Source organism: Aureobasidium subglaciale, assembly GCF_000721755.1.
Source record: "Aureobasidium subglaciale EXF-2481 unplaced genomic scaffold scaffold_7, whole genome shotgun sequence".
Lineage (NCBI taxonomy): Eukaryota > Fungi > Ascomycota > Dothideomycetes > Dothideales > Saccotheciaceae > Aureobasidium > Aureobasidium subglaciale.
The window spans coordinates 714,393-728,176 of NW_013566988.1; the positions used below are offsets into that span (position 1 = coordinate 714,393).

Consider the following 13,784-nt stretch of genomic DNA (forward strand, 5'->3'; position numbering starts at 1 on the left):
CAAAAGGCGACGTGTGACACCAGCATGCCACATTGATATTATCCCTTCAGTCTTTGATATTCTCTGGCATCACATCATCGTTGGGTCAACAAGGTCTGGATTCTGCCGCGCTGAGAATCGTTTCTTACCTATTGTCAGCAACATCATCATGGCCACCATGGGCGGCGACAAAGGTCCTGGCCCTGTCAGCGAACTTCTGGGCATGTTGGCCTACGCTTTCGACCAAGTGCAACCACTACTTCCCCTTTACACTCATCTAGTTCTTTCAGCACTGTTTCCAATCATCACTGGTGCCTTCTCCTCACTTTCACGACCTTCATCAGCAGCCAAGCCCGACAAGAAATCGAGTGGCCAGCGCGGAGTTGACGAGCAAGATGATGAAGACGACGACGAAGACAGCATTCAAAAGATGGAGGGACTGAGTCCAAGTGATGCTATCATTTTCCCTCTTCTCGCTGGATGCACCCTGGGTGGGCTTTACATGCTAATCAAGTACATGGGAGCTTCTCTGCTGAACAAAGTCCTGCGCTGGTACTTTTCCGCAATGGCCATATTCAGTGTCGCCAAAATCATCAACGATGGTTTGGGTGTGATGGAGTCGTTCTGCTTCCCACACTACTACACTGAGGGAGGCGTTTTGTGGAAGATTAGTCAGCCTGACAGAAAGGCAATCCACTCGGCCATCTGCACAAGACCGTCGCCTCTACCAGGAGTTTTGGGTCGCATCATCCTTCCTCAGAGCGTTCTTGGAGTATTTTGGACACTTCGCGGTCTTCTTAGACGCAAGTACCGCTTGAAGCTGCATCTGTCTAGTTTGATCTCGTTCAAGCTCACGCTGACTCTGCGCACGATCCTCTCAACTGGTCTCGCTCTCGCAACCGTCTTTTACTCCAACTTTGTGTCCGATGCATGGTGGCTCACGAATCTGCAAGGTTTCGCCTTTTCGTACAGTGCGCTCCAGCTTATGTCTCCCACCACCTTTGGAACTGGATCTCTGATACTGAGCGCCTTGTTCTTCTACGACATCTACTTTGTGTTTTACACCCCTCTGATGGTCACTGTCGCCACCAAGCTCGACGTCCCTATCAAGCTGCTCTTCCCGAGACCGCTTGAGCAGGGACAAGATGCCGCTGATAGAAAGTTGGCTATGCTCGGTCTGGGAGATGTTGTAATTCCTGGTATGATGGTTGGACTCGCTTTGAGATTCGATCTCTACATGTTTTACCTGAAAAGACAAAAGAAGAACTTGAAGCCCACTTCCTCTAATACCGACGACAAGGACAAGGTCAGCAAGAGTAAAATAGAAGACGATGACCAAAAGGAGTCTTACCGCTCTGTCACTGGACACTGGGGCAACAAATTCTGGACCACTTCCTGGATCGGACGCTCTCTACTCCCTAGGTACGACTCTACCAAGAACCCACTGCGCAACCCAATCCCTACGTTCTCGAAACCATACTTTTACGCCTCAATTTTCGGCTACGTCCTCGGGATGTGCGTCACACTGGGTATAATGCAAGTCTACAAGCACGCCCAACCTGCTCTTCTTTACCTGGTTCCGGGTGTTTTGGGCAGCTTGTGGTTGACTGCACTGTTCAGAGGAGAGCTCAAGCCAATGTGGAACTTCTCGGAAGCAAGCGACGAAGAAGATGAAGAGCACGATAAGAAGGATGACAAGATCAAGAAGGGTGCAGAGAAGGAAGACGTCAACAAGAAGGAGTCGACATCTTGGTGGGGCAAGAGCTTTTTCTCTGCCGAAAAAACAGAGCGCAACGCAAAGAGACTTGAACAGAAGATCGCAAAGAGCGTTGGCGGCCAGGAAAATAGTGAGAACGAAGGCAAGGATAGCGGCAAGAAGGTGGCCGAGGAAAAGACAAACAAAAAGAGTTTCTTCGAATTCTCCTTAACTCCTGCCATCCCTCAGCCTGTCGAGGAAAAAGGGTCGTCAAGCTCAGACTCGAACGACAGCGTCTTGGCCAGTGGTTCGGAACCAATCGGAGCTGACGGTATAGCTCCTAAATGGAGGGGTGCTGGACCGCAAGAGACACAGGAAGAGCGAGCCGGCAAGAGAAGACGTATCTGAAGAAATCTTGTAGGAGAGTAGTGTCTCTCTCAGGTGCTCTAGTTCATCAAGCGTAGCTGCAGCAAGACACATAGCGACCATTCCATGAGTTCTTCAAAAAGGCACTGACTGCCGATCTAGAAAAAACCCGTATCTTACTGCAGCTTGTAGTTCCTCACCCGTCAAGGAGAAGCACAAAGTGAAAATATTTAGCACATGGTAGGACGAAACTCTGGCTGCGTTTGTGACGAACACGCAGAAGATCGTGATCTTGCCAGCACACCAAGAGTTGTAGCATCAATGTTGCACTATCCATTTCGATAGTTGCATCTGCAGCATCGTGACGGTAGACGAATCACGAAGAACATGGTACCATAGCTTATACGATTCAGGGAGGTAGGTGGTGGAAGGGTTCTTTTTATTCCGTGGTCTCGTAGGTATCATATCGTATCGTATCAATCGTATGCATGGGCAAAGTCATATGGACGAGCGGCTGGCTCGAATGCTGAACTGACTACTTGCCATTGGTGATCAGGTTCAGATAGACACCCCAGGCAATACCGATGATGCCACCAAAGGCGGTGCGGTACTCGAAAGGAACGAGAGTGAAGCTGATGATCGAGACGAGAGGCCAGAGCTTCTGGCCGGCAAACAGGAGCGGGAATAAGTCCTGTGTTCGTGGGTCAGCATGGTCATGTCAAGGTATCGAGGAAACGAGCGAGACATACGTTCTGCAGCGCGGCGAAAGCGGTGTCGACAGACTGACCCTTCAGGAGAGCGATGCCGACGATGAACAAGGCATTGTTGAAGACGGCACCGAGGGTCTGGTCCAAAGCGAATTTGATGGCGGTGTTCTTGATGCTCAATGCCTTGGGCTCCGAAGTGGCGGTAGGCTGAGCAAAGGCACCATCGACCTTCTTTTCGACAAGCTTGCCCTCGGCGGTGCTGAAAGTCTGAGAGCGAGCAGGGCTGGCAGCCACAGGAGACTGGTTGATGCCGGCGCGAGCCTCGAGCTCCTTTGCCTTTGCCTTGACCTTGTCAACACCCTCGCTGGCACGGCGTCTTGCGATCTTGACAGCATCGCTGTCTGCGAGAGCAGTGGTGGCTGCCGAAGCTTTTTGCAGAACAGGGCTGGCAGTGTCTTCAATGCGCTGCAGGGTTGGGCCGGCGGCGTCGACAGCAGCCTTGACCTGAGGGTGTTGAGCAATGCTTACTGCGGTACCAGACTCGCCAGGAGCGATGTATCCGGGGAAGGTGGTCTCCATCCATGACTGCCAGAGGTAGTTGGGTGGGCATGAGATGAGGGCGAAGGTTACGAAGATGGCCAGCGTGCCGGTGTCAAGGCTGTAGCCATGCTGCAAGTCAACGTCAGCGCAGTTCGGTATCAATTGCGACGAACTTACGCCTCCGCGGTAGCAGGTGATGAACTGAGCAAGGATGTTTGAGATGGCGCTCAGAACAGCTGCCTGGATGGTTGCGCTGACGACTGGTTCCATCTTGACGCGCTTGTGATGACGAAATGCGGTTAAATGCTGCTAGGCGAGGTACTGCGACAACACAGACCAGGGTATGAATGAATGCTGAGCGAGGGATAGTCCAGGACTGTGAGAGAAGAAGGGAATCAAACAGGTAATTCGACTTTACCTTTGGCAGCCCCGGCGTCGCTCGACTTTGTTTGCTAGTGAAAAAGGAAGGTGCTGCTTGTCCAGTTCGTCATTCAACTGCTTTTCGCGTGGCCGAAGCTGTCAGAGCATTCAACCACCGACAACTCAACCCTTCACTAATTACATACACTTTCACAAAAGCACTCGGAAGCCTTCACTTGTACTGTCAAGGTCATGATCAATTTAGACACACACACGACTCTCTAATGCAGAGCATCGCGATGACAGAATTGTCATTATTTGAGAACGATCCCTTGTAAGCTAGCTAACCGCAGTGATTAAGAATCACATCAGTGCATGACCACGGCCACATGGTCGTCCATGTACTTGTTGATATCGCCCAGGAAGCAAGCAGCGATGATCGAGATGGCTCCAAAGGCGATCGACACGTAGTACACATACTTGTATGCTTCCGCGTATGCCGTCTGTCCTGCGGCCACAACCAACTCGTATGCACCAGGAACACCCTTTATGCCGGGAAGCATGTGCAGTTCTTCCAACAAACTTGCGCCAGTGAGTTCGATGGCGCTGGTGATGACGGGAATGCTGGAAATGTTCAGCTTGAAGAACATAGTGCCGCCGATCGAGATTTTGGCCGCTGGGATGAACTTGTTAATGAAGACGTTGTAGTAGACGCAGTATCCAATGGATCCACCGATGACACGAATTGCCAGGGTCAATGCTGCTACGGTAGCGATGAGGTCGTCAGGGCAGATGATGGCTTGGAGACGTTAGCTTTATCATGGAACACGATTTGATTTCCGTGACTTACTGGTGATGATGGAGGCAGGGACAACGATTCCGCCAATACCGAGGCCTGCGACCACAAGGATACCCCAGAGTTGACCTAGGTTGTCCACGCGGGCGATGGAAAGTGCACCACATCCCGCGGTCATAAGGACCGACGACACAATCATCAAGGCCTTGTTGTGACCACGGAACACGGAAAGGAGCCAGAGAACAATACAGGCACCAGCAAGGATGGAGAAGCCGACGGGGAGTCCACGAAGACCAACTCCGACGGGGTCATGGCCGTACATGTTGCTGTCAAATCGTTAGTATCAGGTTTGTCAAGTCTTGATGGATGACTTACAATGCCTGAGTGGGCCAGAACATCAGCAGACTGAAGAAGTTTGCGCCGGAGATGAACGTGATAAGGAGCGTGAGCGAGAGAATGCGAGGCTCCTGGCGAAGTCTCTTGGGGAACATAGGGTACTTGGCACCGTAGGCCTCCCAGAAAACGAACGCAATGAGAAGGACAGCTCCTAGGATCAAGGGGGCAAGAACGTGTGCGCTTCCCCACTTGTATTGGTAACCGCCCCATTCTTTGATCTGTTAGCCTGTAAAGCAAATGTTTGATGGTGAGTACTTACGCATGCCGCACATGAACAGAATCATGCCACTAACGCTGAGGAAGCCACCAACAAAGTCGACCTGCTTGAAAGTCTCCATCTTCGAGAGACCCGAGGAGTTCACTCTAGGGGGAGGGAAGTAGAAGCAAGCGGTCAAGACAACTGTTGACAATTAGCAGATGATCTCGAAATCAAAACGAAACACAGCTTACGTCCAAGGAATGCCCAGATGGCACAGAGTGCACCGACCCATCGCCACGAGGAGTGGGCAGCGATTAGTTGTCCCCAAAGCACACTGGGGCAGAAGGGTAGAATGCTGAAGATGAGGATCGCTACGTACTTTCCTCTCTTCGCAGTGGGAGCGAGCTCACTTGTAGCAGCGAGAGCGGTGAGCTCGTTGATGCCAGCGCCGATTCCTGCAAAGACCATGCCTCCAATGAAGACGTTCATGCTGTGGGCAGTTGAACAGATGATCATGCCCAGGACAACAAAAGCGGCGCCGATGATAGCGACGTATCTTCTACCGAAGATATCACTGAGGGAGCCAACGAAGGGACAGACCGCAGCCAGAGACAAGAGATTGGCCAGGACAAGCCAAATCCAACGATCAGCACCGCCAATATCAGCGTAGATGTAAGGAGGAATCTGAAAATTAGCGAAGCACTTGTGGTAAGAACGACGAATCGACTCACTCCTCCAAACAGATAGACGGGAATCTGAGAGCCAGTCCAAAGCATAGCCATGGCAATAAGACTCATCATACGGTTGAACGACATAGGGGGCTCTGTGTAATGATCTAGGAGACATTCAGCGGCGGTCATATCTGCAAGGATAAGGGTTACATACCCTGGTCGTCGTTATCGGTACGGAGGCCATCCTTTTCGAGATAGCCAGCGTTGCCATGCTCAGTGTCTCTTGTTTGGATTCTCTCGACGTGTTGTGTGGCTTCCTTGTCTCCAGCGAGAGACTCAGATCCACTAGAGACCCTGGCGGTCTCGGTGTGGCCGATCATGGTGATTATAAACTGATATTGGAAGGGTAATAAGTGACCCAGGTATTGACGTTGTAGGTTGAGGATGAGAGTCGGTCGAGTTGAGAGACGCACCTGCTCTCTTATATCCAGTCCAGATCACCTAAAATCTAGCTTCAACTCCTCCGCGTGCACCACAAAGGATCGACCTTTGAGTCTAGCTGGCAAGGAAAAACACAAATGGAGATGCGGGGATGCACTTTCTGATTGGCCTACCAAAGTAATGCTGTCGATTATGGCCAGGGCGACGCCGTTGCTCATAGCGTTCATGGCCGGAGCCGAGGCATGGGCAAACCAAGCCCAATGTATCGTCCGATAGTGGGAGCTTATTTAGTAGAAGACTTGGTAGACTCGACGCCACTAAATGTCCTGCAGAACAACAGGTACCATAGGCGCCCAAATTGCTCATGGTTAAGTCAGAGTATGTCGGTACAGAGCACTCTGGAGCGCGTCTCATGGCCATGGCCTTCTCGACAATGTATTGATCCGGAGTTCATCACATTAACGGCGCACGAAAGGGCCCTAGGGGAGACTGATGAATGACCAGGTAGATATTGTTTGTTGGACAGTTGAAAATGGGGCGGCATCTGGCACAGACCATAGGGCAGGCTGAGCGTTTTAGAATTGGTGGGGACCCCAGAGCCGAGGGACGACAGTTTCGATAACGTGAAGAACCACACGCATACCCCATAGTGTGTCAAAAGAGGCAGCATGGTGTGGTCGATAGCCTTAGAGTCAGATATCCAAGCCTGTATCACCCGACGATGTCTTATTGAGGTCTGCTGTAACATTGATCAAACACTCAGACTGGATATTCTGATCTCGTCTTACATTATGCACACGTTACAGCCTGCAAGAGTACATCCACAGCGGCTACTAACACGAACAAGGCACTGCGCCTTCGACAGCGTATGAGGATGTAGATCTGCACAATACGTGGATGTGAAGAATGAAAATCAATGACTTTCTCCAGAGATATCAAACCTTACTTGGGCACCCTCCCTCTCCCGTACGCTCAAGCCTGTGATGCGTAATTGTGGGGGAGCACAACTGTTTCCCAAAACGAAAAGAGTGGCTCAGGAGTGAGCCGGGCGAAGATTACTTTACCACCTCGAATCATCTATATTCACAGAGACTGGCACGTTTCCCCAACCTCCGAATATCTCCGCAAGCAACCTCGGAGACCTGTAGAAGGAGCAGAGCAACAGGGTTCAGATACCAAGCAGAGATATCGACGCCGTCGAGACTCGAGCTTGTGCATTCATAACAAGGACTTGTTGACTTTAGCCTGGAACCAGGTTAGATGTGATGCCCAAAGGAAGGCTTGGCAAAGGTAAGTGATCAACGTCAACCGTCGGCATTCGATCTTCGAGGCAACGCCCACGCCATCTCGCCAGGAAGCAACTTCACATCATACACGACAACAACCGGACTCCCTCAAAACTTGACAATGGCTCAAGGCAAGCAATTTTCAGCGTTGGTGCTCATCGCCGATGGCTCCGAGGAAGTTGAGACGGTCACCCCTCTCGAGTGAGTCACTGGAAGTCGATATGAGCTGCAAAGAATGCCTCGGCTGACTTGAACAAAGTGTCTTGGTAAGAGCCGGATTCACAACAGTCAAATCTGTGGGTGTCAACCTTAAGAATCCTCTTTACGCCCAGTAAGTAGAATCTCCGCCATCACTATGTCGATCCGTCGTCCAATACGGATTGCACACTTGTACGCCGCACAGCATTCCGTGATGGAGGTACAGCTGCAAAGTACCAAGCGGCCTAACGTATGTTTGCCAAGCTGTCGAGGTGACAGGTCGAATGAGGCACCCGCGTTGGAGACGCGCTCTCTGTGTTTTGCGAGCCAAAGGCGACATGATCTGTCTGAGGAATCAAGGTCAATAGAGCATCCGTGCATTTAGCCACCAAGGTCCGAATACTGTGCTCTCGAAGTGGTGCCACTCGACACTCGTTTGGACGCTACGGCGTGATGGACTTGAGGATAGACTGAGTGTGTGGCGGTCGAGAAACCAGACAGACGTCAACCGAGGCTCGTAGCACAGTCTCAAACATTGGGAATGGCTTGACTCTCTCCTCGACCCTGAAACACCTTTATTTTCGCCATCCAACCTACGCACAACTTTCTCTCATTCTAGACGTCTAACGCGTTCGTAGATGCTCCCGCGGAATCAAAATTATCCCGGACATTCCCTCGCCGCATGAGATTCCCGATCGTCTAGTCGATGCAGCAGACATTCTGATCCTTCCTGGAGGTGCACCAGGAGCAAAGACTTTCTGCGAAAGCGAGGAAGTCTTACGTCTAGTTCGCGAGTTTCGCAACGAAGGAAAATGGGTTGCGGCGATATGTGCTGGAACCACGGCCCTCATTGAGAGCGTCAAGTCGCCACGTGCCGAGGGCGAGGCTGCTAAGAAGTGCAGGGTCACATCACACCCATCGGTGAAGCAGGAAATTGTAGATGCTGGTTGGACGTATGCTGATGACAGCGAGAGGGTCGTACTTGATGGGAAGATCATTACGAGTCGAGGTCCAGGTACCGCATTGCTGTTCTCGCTTACCATTGTTGAGCAATTGGCCGGAAAGGCGAAGAGAGAGGAGATTCAAGGACCAATGATCTGTGCCGAGACTCTATAAAGCAATGGCGTACACCAATGAAGGACTGCACATGTAAACGCCCTTCCCATGTGTAGAACATTGTCACATCCACTCTCTTGAATCATCATAGTAGAGCAACAACGAGCTGTAGACAGGCACACTTATATCTCGTAGCGAGGGATCTAGCGCACGAAGTCGGTGACACAAGGTATTTCGATCACACTGCTGCTAGTTGGGAAATTATCGTGCCTGGAGGCAGCTACAAGTTTGACAATGTCTCGCTAACGGGGAGGACACGATACCTACCTTTACGTGGTCACCGTGATGGTGACCTCCAGTGTAGTAGGATAGCCGGACAGTATGGGAGAAGTAATGGCGAGCTGCTTCTGAGGAATGCCTCTAGCTGATCTAAGCCTTGGATATTGTGAATGTACGCAAGGCATCGAGTTTAGAGACATTAGCCTGCAGTCTCGACACTGCCTTGATTATCATTAACCCACGCAGTGACTGCTAGAAAGAACAAGGCCGTAGATTGTAGAGAAACATGGAGTCATTTAATTTTCGAAATGCATTGCAGAGGCCTATCATGAACGCATTGTGGGTGCGCCTCCAGACATGTGCGGGGGCGGCTTTTTGATATTTTCCCGAAGGCATGAGAATTGCAAAAAAAGTCGGTATAAGTAACGAAGATGCATTTTCCCATGCCGTGCCTCAGCCTGCGCCTAAACGACAATCAAACCACATCAACCGTGAGAATCCAGCATCCTTAACGGGACTTGGCGGCGACCTTGACGGCGGGGCCCTTGGCACCCTGCTTGCTGGCAATCTTGCCAGCCTGGCCCTTTGCGGCTGAGGCGGCGTTCTTTGCCTTGTTGGCCTTCTTCTCGGACTCGGTCTCGGTCTTCTTGGCCTTGCCCTCCTTGATGGCGGCGGCGCGGGCGGCGGCACGAGCCTCGGGGCGCTGCGAACGGCGCTCCTTGATCACATCGAGCGAAGCACCAACGATGGCACGCTGGTTCTTGACAGTGCGGCGAGTGCGCTTCTTGGCGACCTCCTGTATAACGAAAGTCCATCAGTCACTGTTCTTATCTTGTTCTGTGCACGTTTGCGCAATCCGAGCAGCGGCGGTAGTCGGTCTCGAAATGTTCCTCGTTGGATTCGTGTTTCGTCGCTGGCGAGAGATGCGCGGGCTTGCTGGCCGGATAGATAGTGGGTGGGCGACTGACCTCTGAGATACCCTTCTTGTGCTGTCTGCGGTAAAGGACGGTCCAGGAGATCTTGCGGGGGTTCTTGCGCTGGAGGAAGAGCGACTCGGACTTGCCGTTCTGGAAACGGAAGATCTTGCTGTCGCCACGGACGTAGAGCTTGCCCTGTTGCACGTAACCCAATCAGCCTCTTGTTCTTGTCCAAGCTCTTGTTCATCTTCTTCTCCGTCTCCTTGTTCATCGTCGTCGGGGATGGGCAGCGATTCGCACCTTGCCGGGGTAGATCTTCTGGCCGGAGAAACTGTCCTCGTAGACTCTCATTTTGTCGGTTGTGTCGTTGGGTGGGTTTCGGTCGTCTCGTCGATTGGGCGCGGCGTCGATGATGCAAAGCTGGTGTTTGAAAATGGCGAGTGCGTTGTGGAATAGCCGAGGATTTTCCACAGTCTTGGCGCCGACCGACTTCCGTTCGCGCTTCTACTTTCACTTCTCCATCCACTTCCCAGGCCTCCACATTCGCTACAGCATCTGCAACATCAACAGCTCTTGGTGGCTAGCGATTCTACGCTGACGAACCATCGCTCATATTCCCGTCACCCACATTCGAAGTCGATTTTCCGGGGTTTGCACGGCGCGATTGCATTAACAACTGATCCGAAAGGTGTATACATGTTTAACTAATGATTATATAATCATACCACATTTTCAACGCTCCTCCTGGAACTGCTTACCTGCCTCTTGTATTGAGATATACATCTAGTGCACTCGACCCGTTACTACCCGAGCTTACTCTGCTTCGTACACTTGCTCTTGCGACCAATGGCTCGCTTGCCGCTGCTTCACATTCATGCCCAGGCATGTGTGACGCCTGACATGGGCAACCATTGAGCATCCCTCCAGTCTTGAGCACAGCTGAAAGCGCAGCTTCCAACAATTTGTTTCTACGTTCAAGTGCGTCCATGCGTGCCTCGATGCTTGAAGGACTGTTTTCGCCCGGCTGTAGCTTGAATCTTGCTGTCTTTGCACTCGAAGGTGGGGAAGGGAACACTGAGCTGTGTCCACTCTCACCAATTGGTGGTGCGGGTAAGTCTTTAATCGATTCGGTCCTTGCTAGCCCTACATCTAGCACTGTTTCCGATCTTGCAGTCCTTGCATGGGGAGTCGGTGGTAGCTCCTTCTTAGGAGGTGGCGATGGTAAATCTGCAATTATAGAGACCGTTCGACCGTGCTTCGATGGACTACTGACTCGCGAAGGTGCTGGAGTTATGCTTACTGGGCCTCGGCCACGTCTGCTTCCCTTAACTCGGTGTGCTGGACTGTTCCTGCCTCTTGCACTGGGAGCCTTGCGAACATGACTGATCCTAGGTGAAGGCGAGGCAGTAGTAGCAATGACTCGATAATTCTCTGACATCTCGCCTGTGCTGGTGGTGCGCTTAATGGAGAGCGGGCTTGTGCAATAACCGTCAGGCCTTGAGTCGCGCTCAGGAGAGGCTTGTGGATTCGAGACGTTCAGGTCAAACGGACGCGGGCCCTCAGGCCTAGCTTTACGGAGGCGTCGGCGCGATGTGTTTTGCTGAGATGCTTTCACCATGGCGTCAATGAGCTCGAGAGGCTTCGATGGATGCACCCTGAACTCGCTCGAGTTTGTGCAGAAGACATCACTACTCGTTCCACTGCTTCCTGGCTTGAGGAAGAAAGGCAGTTCGTCGTCTCTCTGCTCTCGAGTATCGTATGTAACAGCAGCCTCTTTCGTCACTCGAATAGCCTGCTCCTCGTTGATCGGTGTCTCGATCTTCTCACAGGTCTCGGGACTAGTACACGGTGTCGACTTGTTCAACATCTCGCCTAAGGATTCGGACGGTATCGACAGTCGTAAGGGACTGCGGGGAGGCGGAGGCCCAGGACTATCTGAGACCGATCTCACACCCTCTTGTGGAGTATAGGAGAACCGAAGCCCGGATACGTCACTCGAGGTTTTTGAAAGCACTGGTGGATGGCCGTTCATTCTTCGCGGACGTGGTTGAGCAACAGCTGCGGCTTTGACCGGACCGATTCCTTTGGGGCTGGCCTTGTTGACTGGCAATGCCGGAGGCAAGACGCTCGGCACGGGACCGGAAGTCACTGGATGACTTCTAAGTGGTGCCGTTATTCCTGGTATCACCCGAACGTATCGGTCTCTTGTCGCAGTCTCCGCACGAGCTTTTGTTCCCAGGAATAGCGGACGCACTGGGGCTGTCGTTTGGCGATCGAGTACTCGAGCAGTTTCTTCATGAGGCAGTGTCTGTGAAATTCCTTTTGTCGGCCAACCTCGAAGGGCCTCTGGCCCCTCATCTTTCTGGGAGACTGTGTCGCATTGGGAGCCTTCGAAGCCCATAACCCAATCTTGGAAGCTTTCAGTGCTGAGTTGATCCGTGACTAGCACAGAGACTCGAGACTCGGCTATTTCGGGGCTGACAACAGATCAGTCGCGTGTCATGAAACCTCGAAGCCGACTTACATACCTTTTTTGTGCTTTTGCGTGCCCGTATTTCTTGCTGGTCGTTTCAATCTCGAAATATTTTTGGCCTGATACATCGATCAGTTACAAGTCATTACTTGAAAAACTCTGTAAAGGTACCTGTTTTGGACACTTTTGGAATCACGACCTCTGGTAGTGCCGGCTCTGTCAACAACAGGGGCTTCTTGGACGTCTGAGAGGCATCGTCTGGGGGCTGCATCTCGACTTCCGGACCGTCCTTTTCTTCTGAGATGATTTCGTTGAGCCTACGATCTATCAGTGCCTGCACCGCCTATGAATAGTGTCGCTCTTCAAACCTCATATGGGCAGCAGTCAGTGACTCTGAGGGCCGATTGTTACTTGTTTTGAAGATGCGCACTGCGGAGGATATTCTTTTAGATCTCGCCTTTTTCGCTAGAGGCTCCTTCACCGGCCCAGTGGTCTTGAGGAAGTAAGCCATCTGGTACGATGGATTGGACGGAGGCAGAACGAGAAGGTTTGTCTGAGTCATCATCCTGTCTACGAAGGGGCTCCTATTGTCTTCGGCAGAGGCAGTCTCAGATGATGCTGGGAGAGCGTCTTTCTGTATTTTAACGTCCGCTTGAGAGCTAGCATAGCTGAGGCTGCCGCCCGTACTGCTTCCCCCACTTGCAGCTACATCAGGGCGCGCTGGTTTGGCTGGGAGGGCTGGCAGCAAGACAGGCACCGCCATACCGGTTGGACCAAACATTACTGAAAACTGATGTGACTGGCCGAGTTTTTGGAGCCCAAAGGCTCTGGGCGTATGGTTGATGAATGGGGGTACAGGTCTGCGTCGTGGAATGGCGGAAAGGTGCATCTAAAACGAGAAGGCAGGGCTGGAGGGATGCTCTGAGACTTTGTTCACTCGATACACACAGGTGACACAAGGAAGCAAAGCTACGGCGATCAAATTGGAGAGTAGCAGGAACATGTAGTTGGTTGAACTGGCCAGGTAAATAATAACAATTACACTTCACACAGGTAGTCGTGCAAGGGGAGAGTACCATCCTTACAGCAACGATGTGCGACGATCGTATGCATATACTCGGGCCCTCTACCAACAGACAGGTCGTTGGATGCAGAAACCCTGGTCCACTTAGCGCTAGGAGTACCATGCAGACCGCTGCAGCTCTGCATCGCAGTCATGCAAGGATACGTATCGGGATTTGTCGTGCCTTGAGCCGAACACCTCGACATTTCGATACGTTTCCGCATGCCTAACATCATTTGATCGTGAACTTGTAAGAATGATAGCGCCTGACTCTGCAGTTCTCACGCACGAGGAGGAGGAGATGAGAATGAACTCATAGCGCTCTCAGACCGTTGTCGCCCTGGCTGGCACACTCGTGACG

General features: G+C 51.9%; 6 protein-coding genes across 6 annotated transcripts; 2 read left to right on the forward strand and 4 right to left on the reverse strand.

Moving 5' to 3' along the window:
• The first annotated feature begins 20 nt into the window (after nt 1-20).
• On the forward strand, nt 21-2,340 carry AUEXF2481DRAFT_38849 (uncharacterized protein). Its single transcript, XM_013489530.1, has one exon. The coding sequence runs from the start codon at nt 149-151 to the stop codon at nt 2,081-2,083; it is 1,935 nt and encodes a 644-aa protein (XP_013344984.1). The 5' UTR covers nt 21-148; the 3' UTR covers nt 2,084-2,340.
• Nucleotides 2,341-2,576: 236 nt separating this feature from the next.
• On the reverse strand, nt 2,577-3,558 carry AUEXF2481DRAFT_28518 (uncharacterized protein; the record flags this gene model as incomplete). The annotated part of the gene is made up of 3 exons (XM_013489458.1): nt 2,577-2,732; nt 2,791-3,417; nt 3,466-3,558. 3 exons carry the CDS (start codon nt 3,556-3,558, stop codon nt 2,577-2,579), a joined length of 876 nt encoding a protein of 291 aa, XP_013344912.1.
• Nucleotides 3,559-4,016: 458 nt separating this feature from the next.
• Nucleotides 4,017-6,090, reverse strand: AUEXF2481DRAFT_46679 (uncharacterized protein; the record flags this gene model as incomplete). Its single annotated transcript, XM_013489569.1, has 7 exons — nt 4,017-4,447; nt 4,499-4,770; nt 4,820-5,051; nt 5,100-5,240; nt 5,291-5,723; nt 5,771-5,874; nt 5,925-6,090. 7 exons carry the CDS (start codon nt 6,088-6,090, stop codon nt 4,017-4,019), a joined length of 1,779 nt encoding a protein of 592 aa, XP_013345023.1.
• A 1,401-nt stretch (nt 6,091-7,491) lies between these two features.
• On the forward strand, nt 7,492-9,087 carry AUEXF2481DRAFT_38853 (uncharacterized protein). Its single transcript, XM_013489531.1, has 3 exons — nt 7,492-7,638; nt 7,697-7,768; nt 8,274-9,087. Exons 1-3 carry the CDS (start codon nt 7,559-7,561, stop codon nt 8,749-8,751), a joined length of 630 nt encoding a protein of 209 aa, XP_013344985.1. The 5' UTR covers nt 7,492-7,558; the 3' UTR covers nt 8,752-9,087.
• Nucleotides 9,088-9,227: 140 nt separating this feature from the next.
• AUEXF2481DRAFT_96790 (uncharacterized protein) lies at nt 9,228-10,282 on the reverse strand. The gene is made up of 3 exons (XM_013489708.1): nt 10,188-10,282; nt 9,939-10,082; nt 9,228-9,766 (listed from the first exon to the last, which is right to left on the reverse strand). The coding sequence occupies exons 1-3, from the start codon at nt 10,236-10,238 to the stop codon at nt 9,479-9,481; spliced, it is 483 nt and encodes a 160-aa protein (XP_013345162.1). The 5' UTR covers nt 10,239-10,282; the 3' UTR covers nt 9,228-9,478.
• Nucleotides 10,283-10,394: 112 nt separating this feature from the next.
• On the reverse strand, nt 10,395-13,689 carry AUEXF2481DRAFT_646599 (uncharacterized protein). Its single transcript, XM_013489709.1, has 4 exons — nt 12,729-13,689; nt 12,532-12,677; nt 12,416-12,479; nt 10,395-12,364 (listed from the first exon to the last, which is right to left on the reverse strand). Exons 1-4 carry the CDS (start codon nt 13,247-13,249, stop codon nt 10,642-10,644), a joined length of 2,454 nt encoding a protein of 817 aa, XP_013345163.1. The 5' UTR covers nt 13,250-13,689; the 3' UTR covers nt 10,395-10,641.
• Between the last annotated feature and the right edge of the window lie 95 nt (nt 13,690-13,784).